Raw genomic sequence first — 19,436 nt, 5'->3', positions numbered from 1 at the left:
TAATAAATTATTACAAAGCTATTTGTTCTCCACTTAAGGAATTTCATCTAACTTTAATTTAATAAAAAAAATGAACATAAATTGTAGTGTACTAGTCTTTAAATATAATCCTCCCACATAATACGGATAATTTCCTCACGTTGAACTTGCATTTCTCGATCATGTGACCGAAAAGACGAACCAACATTGTTACTTTGAGCCATTTGTTGGTCAATATCATCCACAATTATATTTTCATGCTCATAGACAATAAATATTTCATCAGTACTTTGGTATTCTCGCAAATAATTATTTCACACTGCACAAGTTATGACAATTTTCACTTGTGTGTCAATATCATAATGGTTCATGCCTTGTTTCAGTATTCTAAATCTATTTTTCCAAACTCCAAAAGTTCGTTCAATCACATTGCGCACAAATGAATGCCTATAATTAAACAGTTCTTTGGCATTTTGAGGCTCTCTTTCACCTCCTCGATAATCTTGCAAATGATAGCGTAGTCCTTTGTATGGAGCTAAAAATCCTTTTGTGTTTCGGGGAAACCAGCATCAACGACATAATATTTATCTACCAACAAACATTTTATAAAGAATTACTAAAAGCATATGTGACGTAAATGAGACAACTTTGTGTAAATAAATAATATTTATTCTAAGGATGTAATTTAAAGTTACCATGTGGCAGAAATGGAAATTGTGACATTGGTTCAACAAGTGCATTTTCAAGTACTTTACTATCATGTGCAGTACATTCCCAACCAGCAGCAATAAAGGTAAATCGCATATCAAAATCACAAGCACATAAGACTATATGTTGGTGAGAATAATAAATTTTATGTTGGTGAGAATAATAAATTTTAAAAAGTAATGATGTGACTATAAAATTTATTTACATATTAAATAAATGGTTAGTAGATATAAATGTGGGGTTGTTTTAACAAAATATAAACTCGTGAATCAATTTTTGTATTAAAATATCTCAAATCATGATATGAAATTCTCATATAATTCCATATCATGGTTTTTGGAGAATATGGAATCACATATCATGGAATCATGAGATGGAATTAGCGTAAAATCGCATATCCAAATGCTGATTCCATCTCACGATACCATATTGTGATATGGTATCGCATGGCCAAACGCCTACTTAGTAAGACAAAAATTTGTAATATAAGAAAAATAAAAGTTGTTTGGAGTTTGGAGAATGACAGGTGGGACGAACGATATCCTCAACTAAGTACACGAAAATAGGTCACGTAATGCACAAATTCAGATTAGTTAAGTTACAATATAGATATTAAATGTGAAATGAAATCATAATTTTCACTAAAAAAAATTCAAATTATGTAAAAGTAAATATTCAAAGCGGAAGAGAGTTCAATATCTACTATATATACCTAAAAGATAATTTTAATTATATATAAACGTGATGACTTTTTATTGAACAAGGTTCAAATGAATCCCCCAACTCTATCTGACTTGGATCTTGGGACATGAGGTGGGAAACTATATGTAGGGACTAGGGTGCATGTATGGTAAGCTTACGAAATTTTTTAGGAGCGAATTACTCGAATTTGCACTAGGTTTTAATAGGCATAATACATAAATATTCCCTTAACTTAGCTTCAGTGGACAACTATGCCATTCAAATTTGAATGTGTACAAGAAAACACTTAAACTTGTATAAAATTGAACAAGTAGACACATGTGCTCTACATGAAATAATACACGCAGGACACCACATAGGACACAAAATTGCCATGTAGGGTGTCATGTAGGACAAATGTGTCTATCAGTTCTATTTTATATAAGTTTAAGGCCTCATTTGTTTTCATTAAGATTAAGACGTCTGAATCTGAATACACATCTGAATATTAAGATGTTGTCTCTGAATCTGAATACTGAATTATTAGGACTGTTTGTTTTCAATATTTGAATGTACATGTGAAATTAAACACTATATCAATAAAATATTATAAAAATCTCATTTTAGTAAAATAATTTTTTTAATAGAAAATATTATTTTGAATATTTTTATTGTAACAAGGTAATATGATTTATCTCTTCAGAATTTAACATTAAGTTACATCATTAATATGGCTATTCTTTGCACTCAAAAATATTGAGAATCTAATATAATGCAATGTAAAATAGTTTATATAGAGTAGTAATATATTGTTTATGAAAGCATTTTATTTTATAATAGACATTTGTTATTGTTATCCAACAAATAATTAATACTTTCTTATTTTCTAGAACCGTGCTAAATATTATACCATGGGAGTGCCTATCAATTCAAATATATTGATTAACTAGGGAACTTGACCGCGCTACGAGCGATCATTGAGGAATCAATATTTCCTCTCCAATCAATTTTAATTAAATTATCACATATTTAAATTATATTATAGAGAGTATTTTAAAATGATGAGAGAAAAGAACACTTAATAAATTTAATATTTTTAAAATAAGGATAGTATATTCTTTATCACAATAAATTATATATTTTATGAAACAATTCATTTGATTTTACCTTCTTAGTAATAATCGATGTCGGAATCATACAATAAATAGTTTTAAAAAATTTCCAGGCCTTTTACCTTCTCCCCGATTAGGTAAGAATACAAAATCTTTTTATTGAAAAATGAGAATACACATGTTAGTAGAATGAAAATTAAAATCAGAAAGGAAAACATTTTCAAAATAAAAATAAATAAAATATAAGGATAAAAATTAATAGATCAGTTTTGCTTTTTACCTTCTTAGCAAAATAATGATGTTAGAATCATCAAGTAAATAGATATAAATTCAATTTCAGATTTGTCACCTTCTCCCCAATTAAGTAAGAACATGTTTTCCTTATTCTAATATGTTTTCCTACTTTTTTTCAACTCCACCGTCCTTTGCTTTCTGTTCTTTCCTGTTTCTTTTTGCACTATAAAAATCTTTATTCTTTTTATGAAAAATTCATAACCTAAAAAAAACTTTACACAAATGTATCTGTCATCAACTAATCACAAAATTAGACTTGGAAATGTCTTCAGGTTAATATAAAAAGGCATCTCCTTTCCATATTTTTCTTTCTTCTATGCCCTCCATTTCAAATTGATTGTCTCTTTTTGACTCGATAAGAAATTTAAGAAAGTTATTTTTGAATTTTATAATCTTAAATTAAAGATATATATAATGTAAGATTTTTTTAATTATTTTCTCAATTCTGATTGATTGCCTTTTTTGATCCCATGCTTTCCGTCGGTCAACAACCAACTAAATCTATACTTCTTCACTACTCGTACAGGCTTGACGCCTCTCTAAGAGAAAAACTTTTTCTTCTCGACAGGGAAGCCCCGTAACATTATTTTTTCATTGTTTCAAGTTCTGATTCGTGTAGTGATTCAGTTCTAATTCGTGTAGTGATTCAGTTCTGATACATAATCAATCCTATTAGTTTTGTTTATTACTAAAATGAATCGAATCCTATCAAATATTTCTATTTCTCCTTTGAATGAGTTTAAAGAGCATTTATCTAAGCTAAGCCCAGTTAATCCTACTATCTTCAGGAGCTAAGCCTGGCCTCTTACAAGTCTCAATTGAGGCAGAAAAAAGACGGATTCTTAACCCGATGGGGGATCTTGCTACATAGCTTCATATCTAATCAGATGATATATTGATGCAGGAAAATTCTTCTAAAGAAGACGTGTTGAGCTTTCTTTCCTTCGCTAACCCCCATAGTTGAATAAGTAAGGGAAAGAGACATTTGTTTTTTGAAATAGATTAAAAAAAATATAAGACAAAACAAATTAAAAGGAAGGAGTATAAGTTATTACATACCTTCACAGGTAAAAAATTATGGTACAATAAAACAAAGCAATAACAAATAAGTGAAATATGCAAAAATCTATTGAATATTGTCATTCCTGTTTTATTGCGTAAGCAGATGATTTGCATCCGCTCGGAAAAAATGCTAGAACTTCCTGCACCAAATATTCACAAATAAGTAGTAGCTGCACCACCAATAAAATGACCTACTAAAACATGTACGAAGAACACCTAAAAATTTATGCCTTTACACTTAAATAGACAATATGCTCCATCATCCGTTCATGTTCCTAATCAAACCTCCAATACGATCATGAAAATCAAATGTCACGACATAAATAATTAAGAAATTTGAAAACTATTAGGTAAGAACACATATGTCTCTTCAAATAAGGAGTAATATTATGAATAAATAAGTAACCAATAAAATTATAATCCATCAGTTACGCACCATAAAGCCGAAAAAAAAACTTATTGTAAAATTTAAAGGTAACAAAAGTTCAACAACCACGTTTGATTCTTGAAATGGAAGGTTCAAATTTTCTCCTTCATCAAATTCAAAGAAGTCATACCTTACAAAGATACACTGTTGCAGCATAATCGACAAATTATTTTTGAAGCAATTCACATGATTTTTCTATGATATTTCATCGAACATCAAAAGTAATTTTTTTCCCACAATTTAACACCACTTGAATTCAATCCTCCAGTAATATGTTTGTAATAGTTGGGATGATATGTGGTGATCATTTTAAATGACCATTTATAAACATATTTAGACAAAGCAATGTAGAAAAATCATGAAATTACAAATCAAAATGAAATTCATACAATGAAAAACACATGTAATAAACAATGATAAGAACTATATAAATAAATATACATAATCCACTTAGATTAGATGAAAAATAATTGAAAAGGAAAAAATGTTTCCATATATAGTACATGTGTGAAATGACTAAATAATTGAAAAGAAAAAAAAATGCTTCCATATATATAGTACCTGTGTGAAATGACTGACAACTTGAATTGTCAAAATAATTGAAAGATCGTGGAAGGGAGCCATTTTGGAAAAGTAAATAGTATAGTTAGTGAGGTAATTAAGTTCAGAATTTAATTTTATCATAAAATTTCACTTTTCTTTTATCCTCCCCCTTCCCTTCTCCAAATACTACAAAATACATGAATTCTTTTAAAAAAAAAAAAACTTAGAACAATAAAATAAGAGTATAATTGAATACCTCATATGTTTATCACTTAGCAAAACTTATGATCAATTGAGTATCACTTCTATAGTCAAACATACTAAGAAAAGGAAACATAAATATAAAAGAGAGTTTGAGAAAAAATGCTTACAATTTCTTATCTTTAACCCATTCGATAAATTTTCATTTTTCTATCTCCCCCTCCTCCTCCATTCTCCAAATACTGCAAGATAAAGAAATTCTTAAAAAAAAATTAACAACAAAGTAAGAGTATAATTGAATACCTCATATATTTATCACTTAGCAAAACTTATGATCAAGGAGTATAACTTGTTTAATTAGTCAAACATACAAAGAAAAAGGAAATAAATATAAAAGAGAGTTTGACAAGAATTGCTTACAATTTCTTATCGTCAGCCCATCTGTTTTCTTTGTATTTTCTGTAGATATCTACCTATAATCAAATCAAATAAATACCAAACTCAAAATAATATTATGATGATTGAAAAGAAAAAGAAATATAGAATACTTGTACCTTTCTTTTAGCTGAATCATCTCAAATCATCTTCACCATAAATTTGAGAGCTTTACACACATATATATACTATATAGATTTGATCATTTCTTGTAAGAAAAATTTACAATGCTCCTATTTATAAGATTACAATAGGGAATACCAAATGAAATCATGAACATGACTATTCAGCTTTATATATATATATATAGATTTATGAAAGTAAAAGGCGTATATTAAGTTAATAAGAATAAAAGAAATTATAATGGTAAGCATGTAATTAACATTAATTAAATAAGAAAACAAAGTGACTTGTTTTGACGTATTTAATTAAGACGGGAGTCTTATTTTTTAGTCTGAATGATGTTAAGACTGTGTTACAGATATGATTCATTCAGATCTATTCAGACCCATTAATAGACTTATAAGTAAATAAAAGGGTTAATATCTTAAAAGACCATTGAACTCTGAGAATTTATCAAATAAAGTCATTGAACTTCATTTTATATCAATAAAATCACTCAACTTAAAGCTTTTATCTTCAAAAATCACTCAACAACATTTTTCATTAAATAAATTTAACAAGACATAATAAATGATCAAAAACACATTATGTTTTTTTTTTCTAATTTATTATCAAAATAAATTTGACATAACAAATAAAATTATTTTATATGCCATGTAAATATGAATTTCACAAATTGAAATTTTATATTTTCAACTAGCAACACATAAGCCATCTATTGATTACTTTGATTAGATACTCCATATACAAACATATTAATTTAATTATTATATAAACAAATGAGTAATATAGTGTATAACCCAAAACAATTAATGAGTAATAACGTGTAATTTTTATTTTCAATTCCTTGATGTGATTTATAGAATTTCATTACATTTATGTTGCTAGCTGGTTGTAATGTGATAGTGGATCTCTTGTGAATATGACCCAAAATTTATTTTTTTTCATTTGTAACTAGGAACAGAGAACTGAATCATTGGTAAATAGGATAAAATGGCTTTATAAAAAAATATTTATTTATGGGGTTCATGTTTATATGGCCTAAAATATTATTTATTTTGTTATATTAAATTGATTTTAATAATAAATGTAGTTGGATGATTTTTGTAGATAAATATCTTAAATTGAGTGATTTTATTGATATAAAACAAAATTTAATGATTTTACTAGATAAATTCTTATAATTTAATGACATTTTAAGATATGAACTCAAAATAAAACAAAGCTTAATGAACTGAATCTGAATAATTAAGATTCAGTCCTAAAAAAACAAACACACTTAATGAGGCGAATCTGAATAATTAAGATTCATACCCTCATTAAGTGCAAATAAATAAGGCCTAAATGTCTATTTGTGCACACCCAAAGTTAAAGATCATAATTACCAATTGATGTCACGTTAAATGTCATGTTTATGTATTATGTCTTTTTAATATCACGAAACTTATCAGATTTTGACTTCAAATACATATATCTAACACATCAAAATATATGTATCACGGGTACATGAGATCAAAATTAGGTATAATTCATTATAATTACATTGTATTTAAGTGGATTTACATGTATTACGACTCTCTCTATTCTTGTCTGTGCTCGCCTCTCTCCCTATATTTGGTCCAAGATACATGTATTTAGTTCATTCACATGTATCTGAGAAAATGTTACTTCGTCTCTCTCCTTATTTTAATGTAATTCCAATAATAAAAATGCATGTATTCGAATGTATCTGATATGAAATTATTAATTGAGTAGTTCGGAAACAAATGATAAAAAATTAGAAACACTTTAGTGAGTCTCCATGGTTATTGCTCATCATCTTTCTCCCATTACTCGAACTCTCTCCTACTTCGCCAGGTTCTACAAATTCTCTAAAATTCTCAAATAATTTCACAATTTTGTTGGATTTGATAGCCATTTTTTTAAAAACCTATGTAAATAGACATCGAATTCGTATTTTTTTCGCTTTTCCTGATATATATTCGATAATTAATGACAGTTTTTTTCTGGGTTTTTGATTTTCAGGAGAAGAATTTCATCAAAGTGCAGAAATTCACAAATGGGTTCAGAAAATTTGAGTCTAATTGATACAAGAAAGCGTGCAAATTTTCGGCTTTGTAACGTTTCAGGGTATTATTGCATTCCAGCTGTGTTTTTGATTCTTAATTTGTTTCATTTATATTGTTAGTGAGATGGGTAAATACGATTAGTGGCGGAATCAGGATTTTCATAATATAAAGAAGTAAGCACACGAAAGAAGTAGTTTTGAGCTTATGTATATTTGCAAAATGTTATTTTTCGGGGTTCGAGTTTCCCTAGATCCGTTCGTGAATGTGATGACATAGATAGGGGTAATAGACACTAGACACTGCTAATATAGACTCGATTGTTGGAGTTTCAATTTGAAGTACATTTATCATTGTGTATAGTGAATTTATATTTTAAAAATCTAGTCTTTTGATGTAGAAATTATCATCCTTTATGATTTGTGCATCTCTTTTTATATATAGTAGTCTTTTTTTTTTGGTAATCGTGGTGTCCAGGCTGGTTTGCGCGCACCTCGACTAGTGTTTTGTCTTTATTGGGATTTGAACTTGTGACTTCATGGTGCTTACCCCACTTTCATGGACCACTAGGCCACACGGGATGCTTTTATATGTTGTAGTTGAGAGTAAAAAGTTATGTTTTTTCTTTTTGTTAGGATTTCTTGAAGCATTTTCAAAATATTTTCGATTTAAAAAGCTCTGGTTTATAATAGTGTTATCCTTTAAGGAATATAAGAATATGTTATTCTTTTTGGAATGGACTAATAAGGAAATAGTGCCAAACAAAGTGGAACGGAGGAAGTAGTAAGGTAGGATAGCTGAGATAGCATTTTGGTACTCTCATGGATTACTATGATACCAAACTGATTGGTATTGTACTTACTATCCAACTGCCTTTTACTTATGAGAAATGAGCAGCTGATTGAAGATCAAATCATGTTTTTAGTGTTTATTAGTGTGGGTTTTGTACATTTATCTGCATGTGAAACTATTAGTTTCTCATTTTGTGCATGTAATGCTGGGTCAGTTATAAGATGGATCTGCTGGAAATTCATGCCAAGGACCCGAAGTTTCATGTCTTGTTTATTCCTGGAAATCCAGGTTGTTATAGTTTGTATTTTGTAAGCCACTGAATCTATGTTTCTTTACGTGTTAGTAAAGTGATTACGGTAACTAAACTATGTTGATACTGCTGCAGGTGTTATCTCGTTTTATCTTGATTTTCTGGAATCACTCTATGATCTGCTGGATGGAGCTGCATCTGTGGCAGGCAAGATACAGTTTCACCTCTACTAAACTATTAACATCTTGAATAGCGAGATTCCTGATCAGCTAGAAATACTCATTTGTGGTTTTAAAATCTGAACTTTTGTACTAATGGCTTCCATTTTCTTTTTGTTGCTTTCAGCAATCTCGCACATTGCCCAAACAGAAAAGGTAATGCCTTTAGGCCAACATTAATTTGAATACTGGTGGCTGGTTCATTAACCTCCCTACTCAGCTTACGTTTGCTTCTATTTGTCTAAGATCACCCTCATTTTCTTCAGTTCCCATGTTCTTAATGAAGTAAGCATTATTTCAAGACATAAAAACATTTTGACTATCGCAATAACCTTTAAACTGCAAACACCATGTATTTGTTGCTTACCTCCATGTTTTGTCATCCCCTTCATTGCCTAGTACCTGTCTTCACCACCTCCTTATTCTTTTGAGTACCATGTTACAATGGCTACTTTTCTGAGTCAAACGGGTGCAATATGGGAATGAGAGCTTCACTTGGATTCATCAAAATTCTTCACAAATTAGCAAAAAGTTGCACCTACCCTTACCGCATAGTTCCATAACCCTTTAATCAGATACATACCAGGAACAATTGTACGCGCATTCACAACCTACTATTTACTGAAAATTTGCTGGAGTTTATGAAGCTCCTTTAGCAAAGGGGAGTTAGGAGGATCATATGCAGATAGTCCACCCATAAGGTTTTAAAAATTGAGTTTGACGCTTTGAAGTTGTAAAAAGTATGGAAAGAAACTTGGTTAAATATATTTTTGCATCGTGTAACTTTTGTCTCAAAATTTACATTGTTCAATTCCTACTATAACTATTTCTCTTAACTCTTTATTCCTAAGCTTTATTCGTGCTTCTTGGGATAAAAATTCATAGGACAACAGGTTGAGATTCCTAGTCTTTGCCAAGTATTTATATTTCATAATAGACAGTTTCTTTTGCAGGAGAAAAAAGTAGGAATAGTTACAAAACCTAAAAAGTACCCTAATTAATATGCATAAGTAGTCAATTGAAGAATATTTGAACTAAAAGACTGGAGACCAGTGAGACATGTCTATCATGTATATATACACTCTCGTGTCTTTCAGATATGTGTGCCAACTGTTCTTCTATCCATGTTCTTCTATCCATGACAAGGGATCATCGTATGAACTAGAACCTCTTCTTAAGTACAAGCATCGAGGAGACTAACATGGTATGGAAATAGTTGCACCAGCTTACAACTTCTGAACTCCATTAGCATTCAATATGAATTTATGTGAAACTAAAAGACTGTCTATCAAAAAGGATGCAGTGAGCTAAGTCATAATGAAGCTTTGGTATTGCTGTGCAAGTTAGGTTGCACACATCATTCTATTGGAACATGTGATATCCATTTGATAAAATGGAGTCTCAGTTTTGAGTTGCCGTAAGGGCCTCTGGCATTTGTTCTTCCTTTCTGTTATCTTTACTCCTTGTAACCCTTGAATTTAGTTCACAATTTGATTGAACTAAAATTTGTCATAGACTGACTCGATAGTCTTTAAAGATGAATATTCATTGGTGTATGTTAATATCTTGTTTTACACTTTCAGCTGGCACTAATACCCCAACAACTGCATGGCTAACATAGTTGCATGATTTGTTCCAATTGCTAGAATTGGGAGCGCGGAAGGTTGTTCTCACTGCAAGAACAAACAGATCACAAGGTAATTTTCGTACCTCATTTTAGATTATTTTTTTAAAAAAGAAATCCTTTCTTTTTCGGGGAGGGGGTGTGGCTGATGGGATGGTCAAAAGCATATCATTAGCAATTCTTTTGTGGGTATGGTACCAATAGCACTAATATTTCCTCATTAGTGCTATACCTATGTTAATGGAAAGTTGAAATTACCATTCATTTTGTGGCTGAAGGATGTAGTCAAGAGCGGTTTTTACTCATACTCATTATTGGATTAGCTTCATCTATCTTTCTCAGAAATATTCTTTTTTTTCCTTTGAATGTGGAAGTTCAACGTCTATATTGGTGTTTGAGGGCATCACTGGGCATAAGTCCCATCAGTATTCAATTTTACATTTCAATAATTAATATTGTAGTAGGAATAGGATTTGTATATAGTATCCTACTTTGGAATTCGAAGTAGCTTGCTCTTGCTTTAGCACTAACACAAAGTCATCTATCAGATGTCTAGTCTTTGGAGTTGCCATAGTTATAGAACCAGATTAACTACCCATATTACCGCTTCCAGACGCAACAACTTGTATTTCTTCCAAAGTCACATTCCACATGAATTTAAATTTTGAACATGTAGTTGATGCTTTCTTGCATTCTTCAACCAGAAAAAAGCAGAAAATAGAAGGTGAATCAACATCAAAGAAAATAACATGCCTAAGGCACAAAAAAATGAAAATCCAAAAACTAATGTGACAGAAAAAGGAAAGGGTAAAGCAAGATGATCATGCCAAAGTCGCTAAGACTAGTCTGAGGATGATTTCTTCAGGTTCAGGGTCGCTGATCAGCCTTGATGTTACGAGTTAGGGATCTTTTTCTTTGGTGTGGGAAGAATTTGAGTATTAACGAAGAGGGATTTAGAAAAAACAATGGGATTGTCAAAATCACCTCTAATTTTTTAAGTTTCAATAGGCGTGAGCCTTCTTCTTGTGGTACGTCATGCGCCTCACTTTGCAGGGGTGCTCCCAACAGAACTTACAGCCCACTATCACCCCAGTATGTCTTCTTGTATGCCCACTCCAGTTTGCGCCCCAGGACTTGCCATAAAAGCTCCTTTCAAAACAATGGTCTATATCAATCTGCATTCTTGATTTAATTTGTTTCAAATCTTCTTTTCCAGATAAACTTCATAGAGCATGAGCTTCAGGATGTCGAAGTTCCTATAGTACTGGTAGATATTCAGATTCTCAGTTTCTGGTTGTGTTAGAAATTTCATGTGTTGTAATATTAACCTATGCTATTGGCTGATTTTGATTTCCATTCTTAGGTTGGTCATTCTATTGGATCATACATATCTCTAGACATTTTTAAAAGATTTCAAGGAAAGGTGATGATAATGCCTCTTTATATTATGTATAATCTTTTTCATTATTATGCCTCTTTTTATCAAAACCCTAATTCTCGTTCTGATACTTCTATTTTGGTTTCTAGGTGGCATACTGCATTTGCTTGTATCCATTTCTAGCTGTAAACACCAAGTCTTCAACACAATCTGTTATTAAGAAGATTGCAGCGTAAATCTCTTCTTCTTTTTTCCATTTTCTGTTCTCTATGTGAAGTGAGATCTTTGTACTTTCCTACCTGTCCATTTTGGGACCAGTGAGTATTTTGCTTTTTCTCTTTCATCAGGTCTGTACCTTTGTTTTCAATTCTCAATGGAACAGTTGTAGATTCCATTAATATTATATTATGTACTTGGAGTAACGAGCATGTGCAATCTTTTAGTTCGAAATTTCAAATTCTCTTTGCAGATCGTATGACTTGATTAGCATTTCCAACTAAGTGGCTGTAGTTTTTATTTCTCGACATGTAACTTCTATTGTTCTAGTTTGTATGTCCATTTTGCTGCCTGTTTGCAACTGGTTCTTGCCTCTGTTTTTCTTGTTTTAAGAAGCTCTCCGAACTTAAAGTTGTAAATTTAGAGTTTGAGCAGTTTCTGATTTATTCATTTTGGATTTAATTCGTGGCATCTATCCAAAATATCCAATAAACAAATGGAGGGACACTTTTGATTTTGAGTATATTATCATTTCTTTTCCTGTTTGTGTGTGATATTTGCGTGGGCATTGTTTTCCTCATGGAATTACTGTGACAAAACTGATGTTCTTTGGTTATAACTTCTGTAGATCTCGCACCTTATCTACAGGCCTTAGTTCAATTGTAGCAATTCTGGGATTTTTACCAGTCTGGATCTCCAGGATTCTGGTGAAAAACTCTGTGGGAAAGTCCTGGTGCCCAGCCGCAGTGGAAGCTCTCTGTTCACATGTCCTCAGGGTGAGGGTCAATTTCTTACAGTTCTCTTTATCGCTGGTGGTAATCATATCTGTAGTATTAGATCAACCAGTTACTCACTTCAGTTTTGGATAAATGAATGATCAGTTCTACTTGCCAAGTTGATCTGTAAGTCAATTCTTCCCCAAAATGCCAAGTCAAAGCTCTTACCAAAACAATTATGTAAAGCCAAACCACGTCAATTTTGATGGTAAGCAAACCACGTGTCTATTTCCCCCTTTCAAATCTATCAAAGTTGAAATGACATTATGTAGGCAAACATGATCAAATCCTGATTTTTACAAGAATAATTACACTTCAATTTCAGACTAGTTTGGATCAGGTATAGGAATCCTTAATCAGTATCCATTTGGGTTCATTTCATTCCTCTACCTACTAATTTCTTTTAGAACAACTTAGGGATTCTCATGATCTCACATATATCCTTTCACTCTTATACTATTTCTAACCAAACTTATAAGACTCTTGTCAAATAAGTGTTCTTATAATGATTAACCTTCATTCAACTATTTGGTGTCACATATAAAGGCACTTTGCTCTTTTTTTTCTTTGCGTAGTCCATATGGATTCCTAGAAATTATTGGTCTTTTGAGACTTCCCTCCATGTGTTTTTAGATTTACTTTGTCCCTTTTTAAAACTGTTGGAGTTGGTCATACTGTTGTCACACTTAAGTACCGGGAAATTGGAGGTCCACAAAAGACAGAACCAAACAATCTCATTGAACAATTCATTATTTACCTCTCCATGTGCTACTTGTACTTATTGACGAATATGTGCATTGTTATACCTCCGCATTTCTAAGTAACTCATCTTGTGTATATGTTGGGGATTAGAGTATCAAATTCCACTGTGGTCTCCCAATTATTTTATAGAACTTGTCTACAACTTTAGTAGGTATCCTCCTATCATATAATTTTCCTGTAGTCCTCTACTTAGCCATTCTATTTTTTTTTTATTTTTTTTTTTTGATAACCGAGAAATCCGTCTGTGACCCGCCCTTTGGACCAATCACAGCCTTCTAAACTTGGTGGATAATGGGTCCGCCCCTCCTTAGCCATTCTATTTTAATTATATGTTTTACATTTTCATGTACCAATGCCTTTATCCTGAGAGCCTTTGCCTAAATATATAAATAGTATGCCTTTTGGAAACTGCAATCTCATTTAGTCTCATTCCAGTTTCATTCTTCTTGTGCTAACTAAAGTCTAAGCCTGCAATTCATATATTGTCTTCTACTCTTCCTAAAATCTTTATGCTCTACATTCAGCCTCTGTAGTTCAAGCTTTTGATAGACTCTCCTAATAGTTTTGTCCATTAACACAGTTTTGCAGTACAGACCAACCTTGTATACTATTGATTAACTCATCATAACTAGGGTAAAAAAGTACAGACTCTTGGTAGATCCATGTATAAACCCACGGTTATTTGGAAATCCTCTATATTTCATCCCACTGTTTTGGTGTCTTATGACGGTTCCTCGTAGATTACCTAGTTGCTGAAACGTTTTATGACGGTTCCTTGTAGGTTACCTAGTTACTGAAGAATTATGTAACTAGATGGCTGCAGTTTGCTCGTAGTTCTACTCACTGTAATCTTGAGGGCAAGTGTGCAAAACGAAGTACAATATCACTAACCTCTTTTTGTCTATTGGTTTCATTGCAGTTTCCATCCAGAGATAATTTTTTTATTTTGTTTATTGTGATACTGGATATTTTAAAGTCACACATCTATATTCATTCTTCGTGCGAATACTAATCATTGTTGTCCACTGCAATATGCTTTTCAGTACCATACCGTTCAGAACATGCTATACATGGCAATGACCGAATTCGAAAAGGTAAATTTAGCCTTGTCACGTGATATATATTGCTCCAAGGGTATTCATTATTTGATCCAGTGCGACCTAATTTCGAGTTGGTTTTAAGTTCTACATGTTGCACAAACTCTTTAAAAATGTCAGTGGGTGCGTGTTGGATCCTCCAATAGTAGTGCATTTTTGTCGGATCTGACACGGGTGCAGCTGTATTTTTGTAGAGTCCGAGCAACCTTGTTCCAGAACATTTTTCATGCAAAATATTCTTGTTAAAGATGATGGTAGTTATGGAAGCTATTGACTCTAATTTTTTCTATTAAGGGTGAAAAAACCATGTGATTTTTGTTGCACGACAGCTGCATGTATCATGTATATCACACTAATAGCTTGGACCACAGTCTGCGGCAGGATTCTCCCATAAAAACATTAATTTTCAACTGCCCCAAAACCGTGCATATTGGTAATCTTCCGTAGACGTTTTCTCTGTCTATCCTAATTATGCGTTCTTTCTCCTTCTGTATTAGCTTTCTGAGGTACCTGATTGGTCATTTATGAGGGAAAAGAAAAGTCAGATGGCATTTTTGTTTGGAGTCGACGATCACTGGGGTCCCTTGGATCTCTATGAAGAGGTAAATACTGTTTGCATGTTTATTTGATTGAGAAGATTTTTCCCTTCTATATTTGCAATGTGAAACTACAAAGATTTACTGTGTATATGATGTCACGTTAACGTTAGATCCGGCTATGACCAGCATTCTTAAAACTTTTTATGCTTTATCATCATTTCGAATCTGCTGCACAAGCTGTGAGTCTGGCTCTTTTGAGCTCATATATAGTTGAAGGATGTAAGAATCAATTTGATGAGTTTCTAGAAGGAGATAAAATGTAGAATTTCTATTTCGATTCTACAATATGGTCGAAATTACTGCATTTGGGAATTAAGAGAAATGAGCATTATCAGTTTATTCATAGTTTTAGCTTTTTATCATATATAATGATCCCTCCATATCATTATGAACTTGAAATTAACGTTTATACATATATTATTAAAATTAGATGTATCTAGTTGTAAATTCCATTGGTGTTGCTGAAGAATGTAAATTCCCACAACAACCTGATTATCTTGTTGCATCCCAAGGGTACGGCTTAGTGGTCAATGAAAGTTGGTTGAAAGCCATGACGTCTTAGGTTCAGATCCTAGCGGAGGCAAAAAAAACTAGGTGATTTCTTCTTATCTATTCAATCTTGATTGATAGAGTTACCCGATACATGTGCTGGTGGGAGGTTGCTAGTACCTGTATACTTAGTCGAGGTGCAACAAGTTGGCCCAGACACCACGGTTATATATAAAAAAAAAGGGATGTGAACTCTTGCCATGACTTGATTATCTTATTAGAAACCATAGTCATATGATCAATTTTCGAAGAACTAGGAAGTGGATTAACTCATTTGTTAGTGAAATTAGCTTTTGAAAAAGTACACAAGTCAAAGTGAAGCTGTGAGTTGAAATGAAGAATGTGAGATTTACACTACTAAGTAAAGATGGACAAATAATACCAGTTTATCTTGACATGTGTGCAGTTAAACAGATTTTGTCCTTGTTATGTGCTCTTTCTTTTAGAGTATATATATCCTATTTTCGATGTCCCAAATGTGATGGAGTGAATGTGTGCAGTCTAGTTGAGTTGCCTTGATATCATATCAGGCTTATTCAGGTGCCCCGTGAGGCTCGAGTTGTCTACTTGAGTTGCCTAAATATAACGTCCCACTTGTTTACGTATCACTGTCAAGAAAAATGTCAACTGAAAGCTGTGTGGATACACTGTTATTTTCTAATCACTTGCTTGACATTGATCTAATAGCCACTTTTTGTTCTTACAGATCTCCAATAAGGTACCAGGTGCTGTTTTAGCAGTAGAAAGAGAGAATTTTACTCATTCTTTTTCTTGCACAGAGGCTGGTTCATTATGGGTAGCTAAGCATGTTTCTAGCTTAATCAAGAATTATTTTTCAAAAATCGACGCCGAGTAGACGTTATTTCTTTCTGGAAAAGCTTCAGGCAGTCAATAAAATCGAGCTAATATGTGATCGATCATTTCTGGTTCAACAAAAATTCAGATCAATATTTCCAGAGAATATTCGATTTGGATGGAATTTATATTGTATCAGAGCTAAGTATTAAATACTTAGTTATTTTTGGCTATGTCTTAAACATTGTTCCTTCAAGTGGTTATTTGTGCACTTTCGTCCGTGACGACCGAGTAAGAGTCTCAAACCTTGCTTGCATCCGAGGGTTGTCTAATGGTCAATGAAGTCGATGAAAATCATGCAAGATTAGACATCAAATTTGAGCAGAAACAAAAAATGTTAGGGTTTTTTTTTTTCATCAGCTGAAGTCTTGGTAAGCAAAATATTCAAGAAATATACTAGTGGTAGCTCAAAACCATCATTGTATTGTTAGGAATCGTTTGGTGTGAGGTATAAAGTATAATAATTTCAGGATTAAAAGTAGGACTATTTTATTTCACGTTTGGTTATTTATCTCACCATTTTTGTCATAGTAATGAGATAAGTTGTTCTATATGCATGGTGGAATAACTTATTGTGAGATAACTTGTTTCCAACTAATGACCCCTTAAATGTTATAAAAGAAAAGAAAAATTTACTAATCAGTGTAGGTGGAGTTGTCTTGCTTATTAGTAGTACTACTCTTGCGGTTATTTTGTCCTTTGAGTTTAGTTATTATTTGTAGCTTTTTTTTATACTTTGATTATCTCGTTATAACTTGTTATGACTATTGTTTAGGATGATATGTTCGGTTGTCTGTAGTAGTTTGCTATAATTGTCTTAATTTACGTTATTTCTCTCGATTCTACTTTGAACTATTTTTTTCTTGAGCCGAGGTCGAAAACAACCTCTCAATCTACGTACATTCTACTCTTTTTAGATATTATTTTGTGGGATTATACTGAGTTTGTTGTTGATGTATTATATGCATGTTCAAACACAATTTAAACTTTTTTAAATAAATAAATAAATTAAATATAACTTTTTTTAATGTCTAAAATACAAGTTCTATCTACATGATGTGCTTTTCCTGAGCCCCCATTGCCATGATGAAACTTGTTTTCTTTTAACATGAATGGACTTGTAATTTATGGTGCAGGTGACCCCCTTTGTGTAATAATTGTTTGCAGCCAAAAATAAATTTGTACAAAACAGTCTGTCCACCTATTTCTCAGAGGAAAAAAGGGTGATTTGTACCGTCAAAAACATATTTGAATTATTATTTTTATGCGAGTTTTATATTAATTGTTGAGTTTTCTACCTGAATTATCATTATTTATGTATTAAAACACACTTCAACTATCAATTGATGGTCAGGTAGAAAAAAAAAAGAACAACGGATAATGAAATGAGTGATAGTTCAGGTAAAACAATTAATAGTTGAGATGAGAAATTCGCGAAAAAAAATGACAGTTAAAATGTGTTTTTAACTGTTAACTCTTTGAATCCAAATAATATCTATATTCTTAAAATGTGAAATTTATAAACTTGAAAATAAGATGGGGAAGAAACTCATGTACGAGTTCGGTCAAAGTGAGTAGCTTTTGCTCAAATAATGTATTTTAAATTTTTAAAAGAAAATCATCAAATATGTCCACATATTAAGGACCCGTCATGAAAATTATTCTCTTTTTTTTTTCAAAATAATTTGTCACTTTGTTTGAGAATCGTGTTGGCCATGAAAATTTTAAAATTCAACTTGAAGTTGTATTTCATATTTAGAAAACAGCATATAGCATATTTTTCTACTCGCTTTTTAACTTTTAAAGTTGTACTTAACTACATTGAAGCATGAACTTAACATTATCCTAAATATTCTTCGCAAACAATATCACCAAACACAACTCCATCTTCAACTTTAATTCCATAAATATCAAATAAAGTAAAAAATATTTGAAATTTATGCTCAAACTTTTGTTCTCGTCATTTTAAAATTCAAAACACGTAATTAAAATTTTGGCTTCACATCTAAATACTTTCTTTCTTTTTTTAACATTGGGGTGGGGAAAGGGGAAATAAGGGAAGGGATTACAATGTGAGAAATCGAACATTTATCAATAAGATGAGACTTTAACTAACTAATCAACTAAGCTATTAAAATTTTCCGCATTTAAACACTTACTTGTTATATGTATATATTTTTTATCGATAATGTATATAACTTAACTCGTTCGGTCATCATGACATGCTACTCTAATTTAGCTAGGGTTTTCTTTAGCTTTTCAATCATTATAATTTTTAAAAAGCCACCCAATTGTACTATTTTATCAGAGAGTTTACTATTTGTATTTATGAGTTGTGGCCTACCCTTGACTGCCCCTAAAGTTTATAGATTTGTCATGAAATACAAGAAATCTCTGAATTTACTTTAATGCTATATTCATTTTCTTGATTCTTTTGTCTTTAATTTTGCATTCATGACCTAGTTGGATAGGAGGTGGAGAATTTTTATATGAAGTTGTGGCTATTTTTATTTTATTTTTCATTCGATGTTCAGTATGTATGTTGTGTTGGGGTTTCGAAAAATATGATTTTGTTCTGTTTGCTAGAGCTTAAAGAATTTTTATAAAGGTTAGAATGTTCGAATCTGATATGTTATTGTATTTCTACAAATATTTCTCTTTAATTCTAATCGAACAATAAATAAGACCG

The 19,436-nt window shown here is 31.6% G+C and overlaps 1 protein-coding gene across 1 annotated transcript; it reads left to right on the top strand.

Annotated features, from left to right (window-relative positions):
- Positions 1-7,366: 7,366 nt before the first annotated feature.
- LOC125865489 (uncharacterized) lies at positions 7,367-16,920 on the top strand. Its single transcript, XM_049545687.1, has 13 exons — positions 7,367-7,422; positions 7,591-7,695; positions 8,638-8,711; positions 8,809-8,880; positions 9,019-9,047; positions 10,538-10,588; positions 11,732-11,782; positions 11,879-11,938; positions 12,043-12,125; positions 12,738-12,885; positions 14,691-14,741; positions 15,242-15,346; positions 16,599-16,920. Exons 1-13 carry the CDS (start codon positions 7,367-7,369, stop codon positions 16,746-16,748), a joined length of 1,035 nt encoding a protein of 344 aa, XP_049401644.1. The 3' UTR covers positions 16,749-16,920.
- The last annotated feature ends 2,516 nt before the right edge of the window (positions 16,921-19,436 follow it).

The sequence above is a fragment of the Solanum stenotomum genome, chromosome 1, assembly GCF_019186545.1.
Source record: "Solanum stenotomum isolate F172 chromosome 1, ASM1918654v1, whole genome shotgun sequence".
In the NCBI taxonomy this organism is placed as follows: Eukaryota; Viridiplantae; Streptophyta; class Magnoliopsida; order Solanales; family Solanaceae; genus Solanum; species Solanum stenotomum.
This window is presented reverse-complemented; position numbering and strand designations above follow the sequence as displayed.

What these genes read in the sequence shown, in the direction of transcription:
- LOC125865489 (XM_049545687.1), top strand. Translation starts at nt 7,367, where the DNA reads ATGGTTATTGCTCATCATCTTTCTCCCATTACTCGAACTCTCTCCTAC. An exon ending in AAGAACAAACAGATCACAAG is followed by an intron (nt 10,589 to 11,731) that starts GTAATTTTCGTA and finishes CTTCTTTTCCAG; the next exon opens with ATAAACTTCATAGAGCATGA. An exon ending in GTTATTAAGAAGATTGCAGC is followed by an intron (nt 12,126 to 12,737) that starts GTAAATCTCTTC and finishes TAACTTCTGTAG; the next exon opens with ATCTCGCACCTTATCTACAG.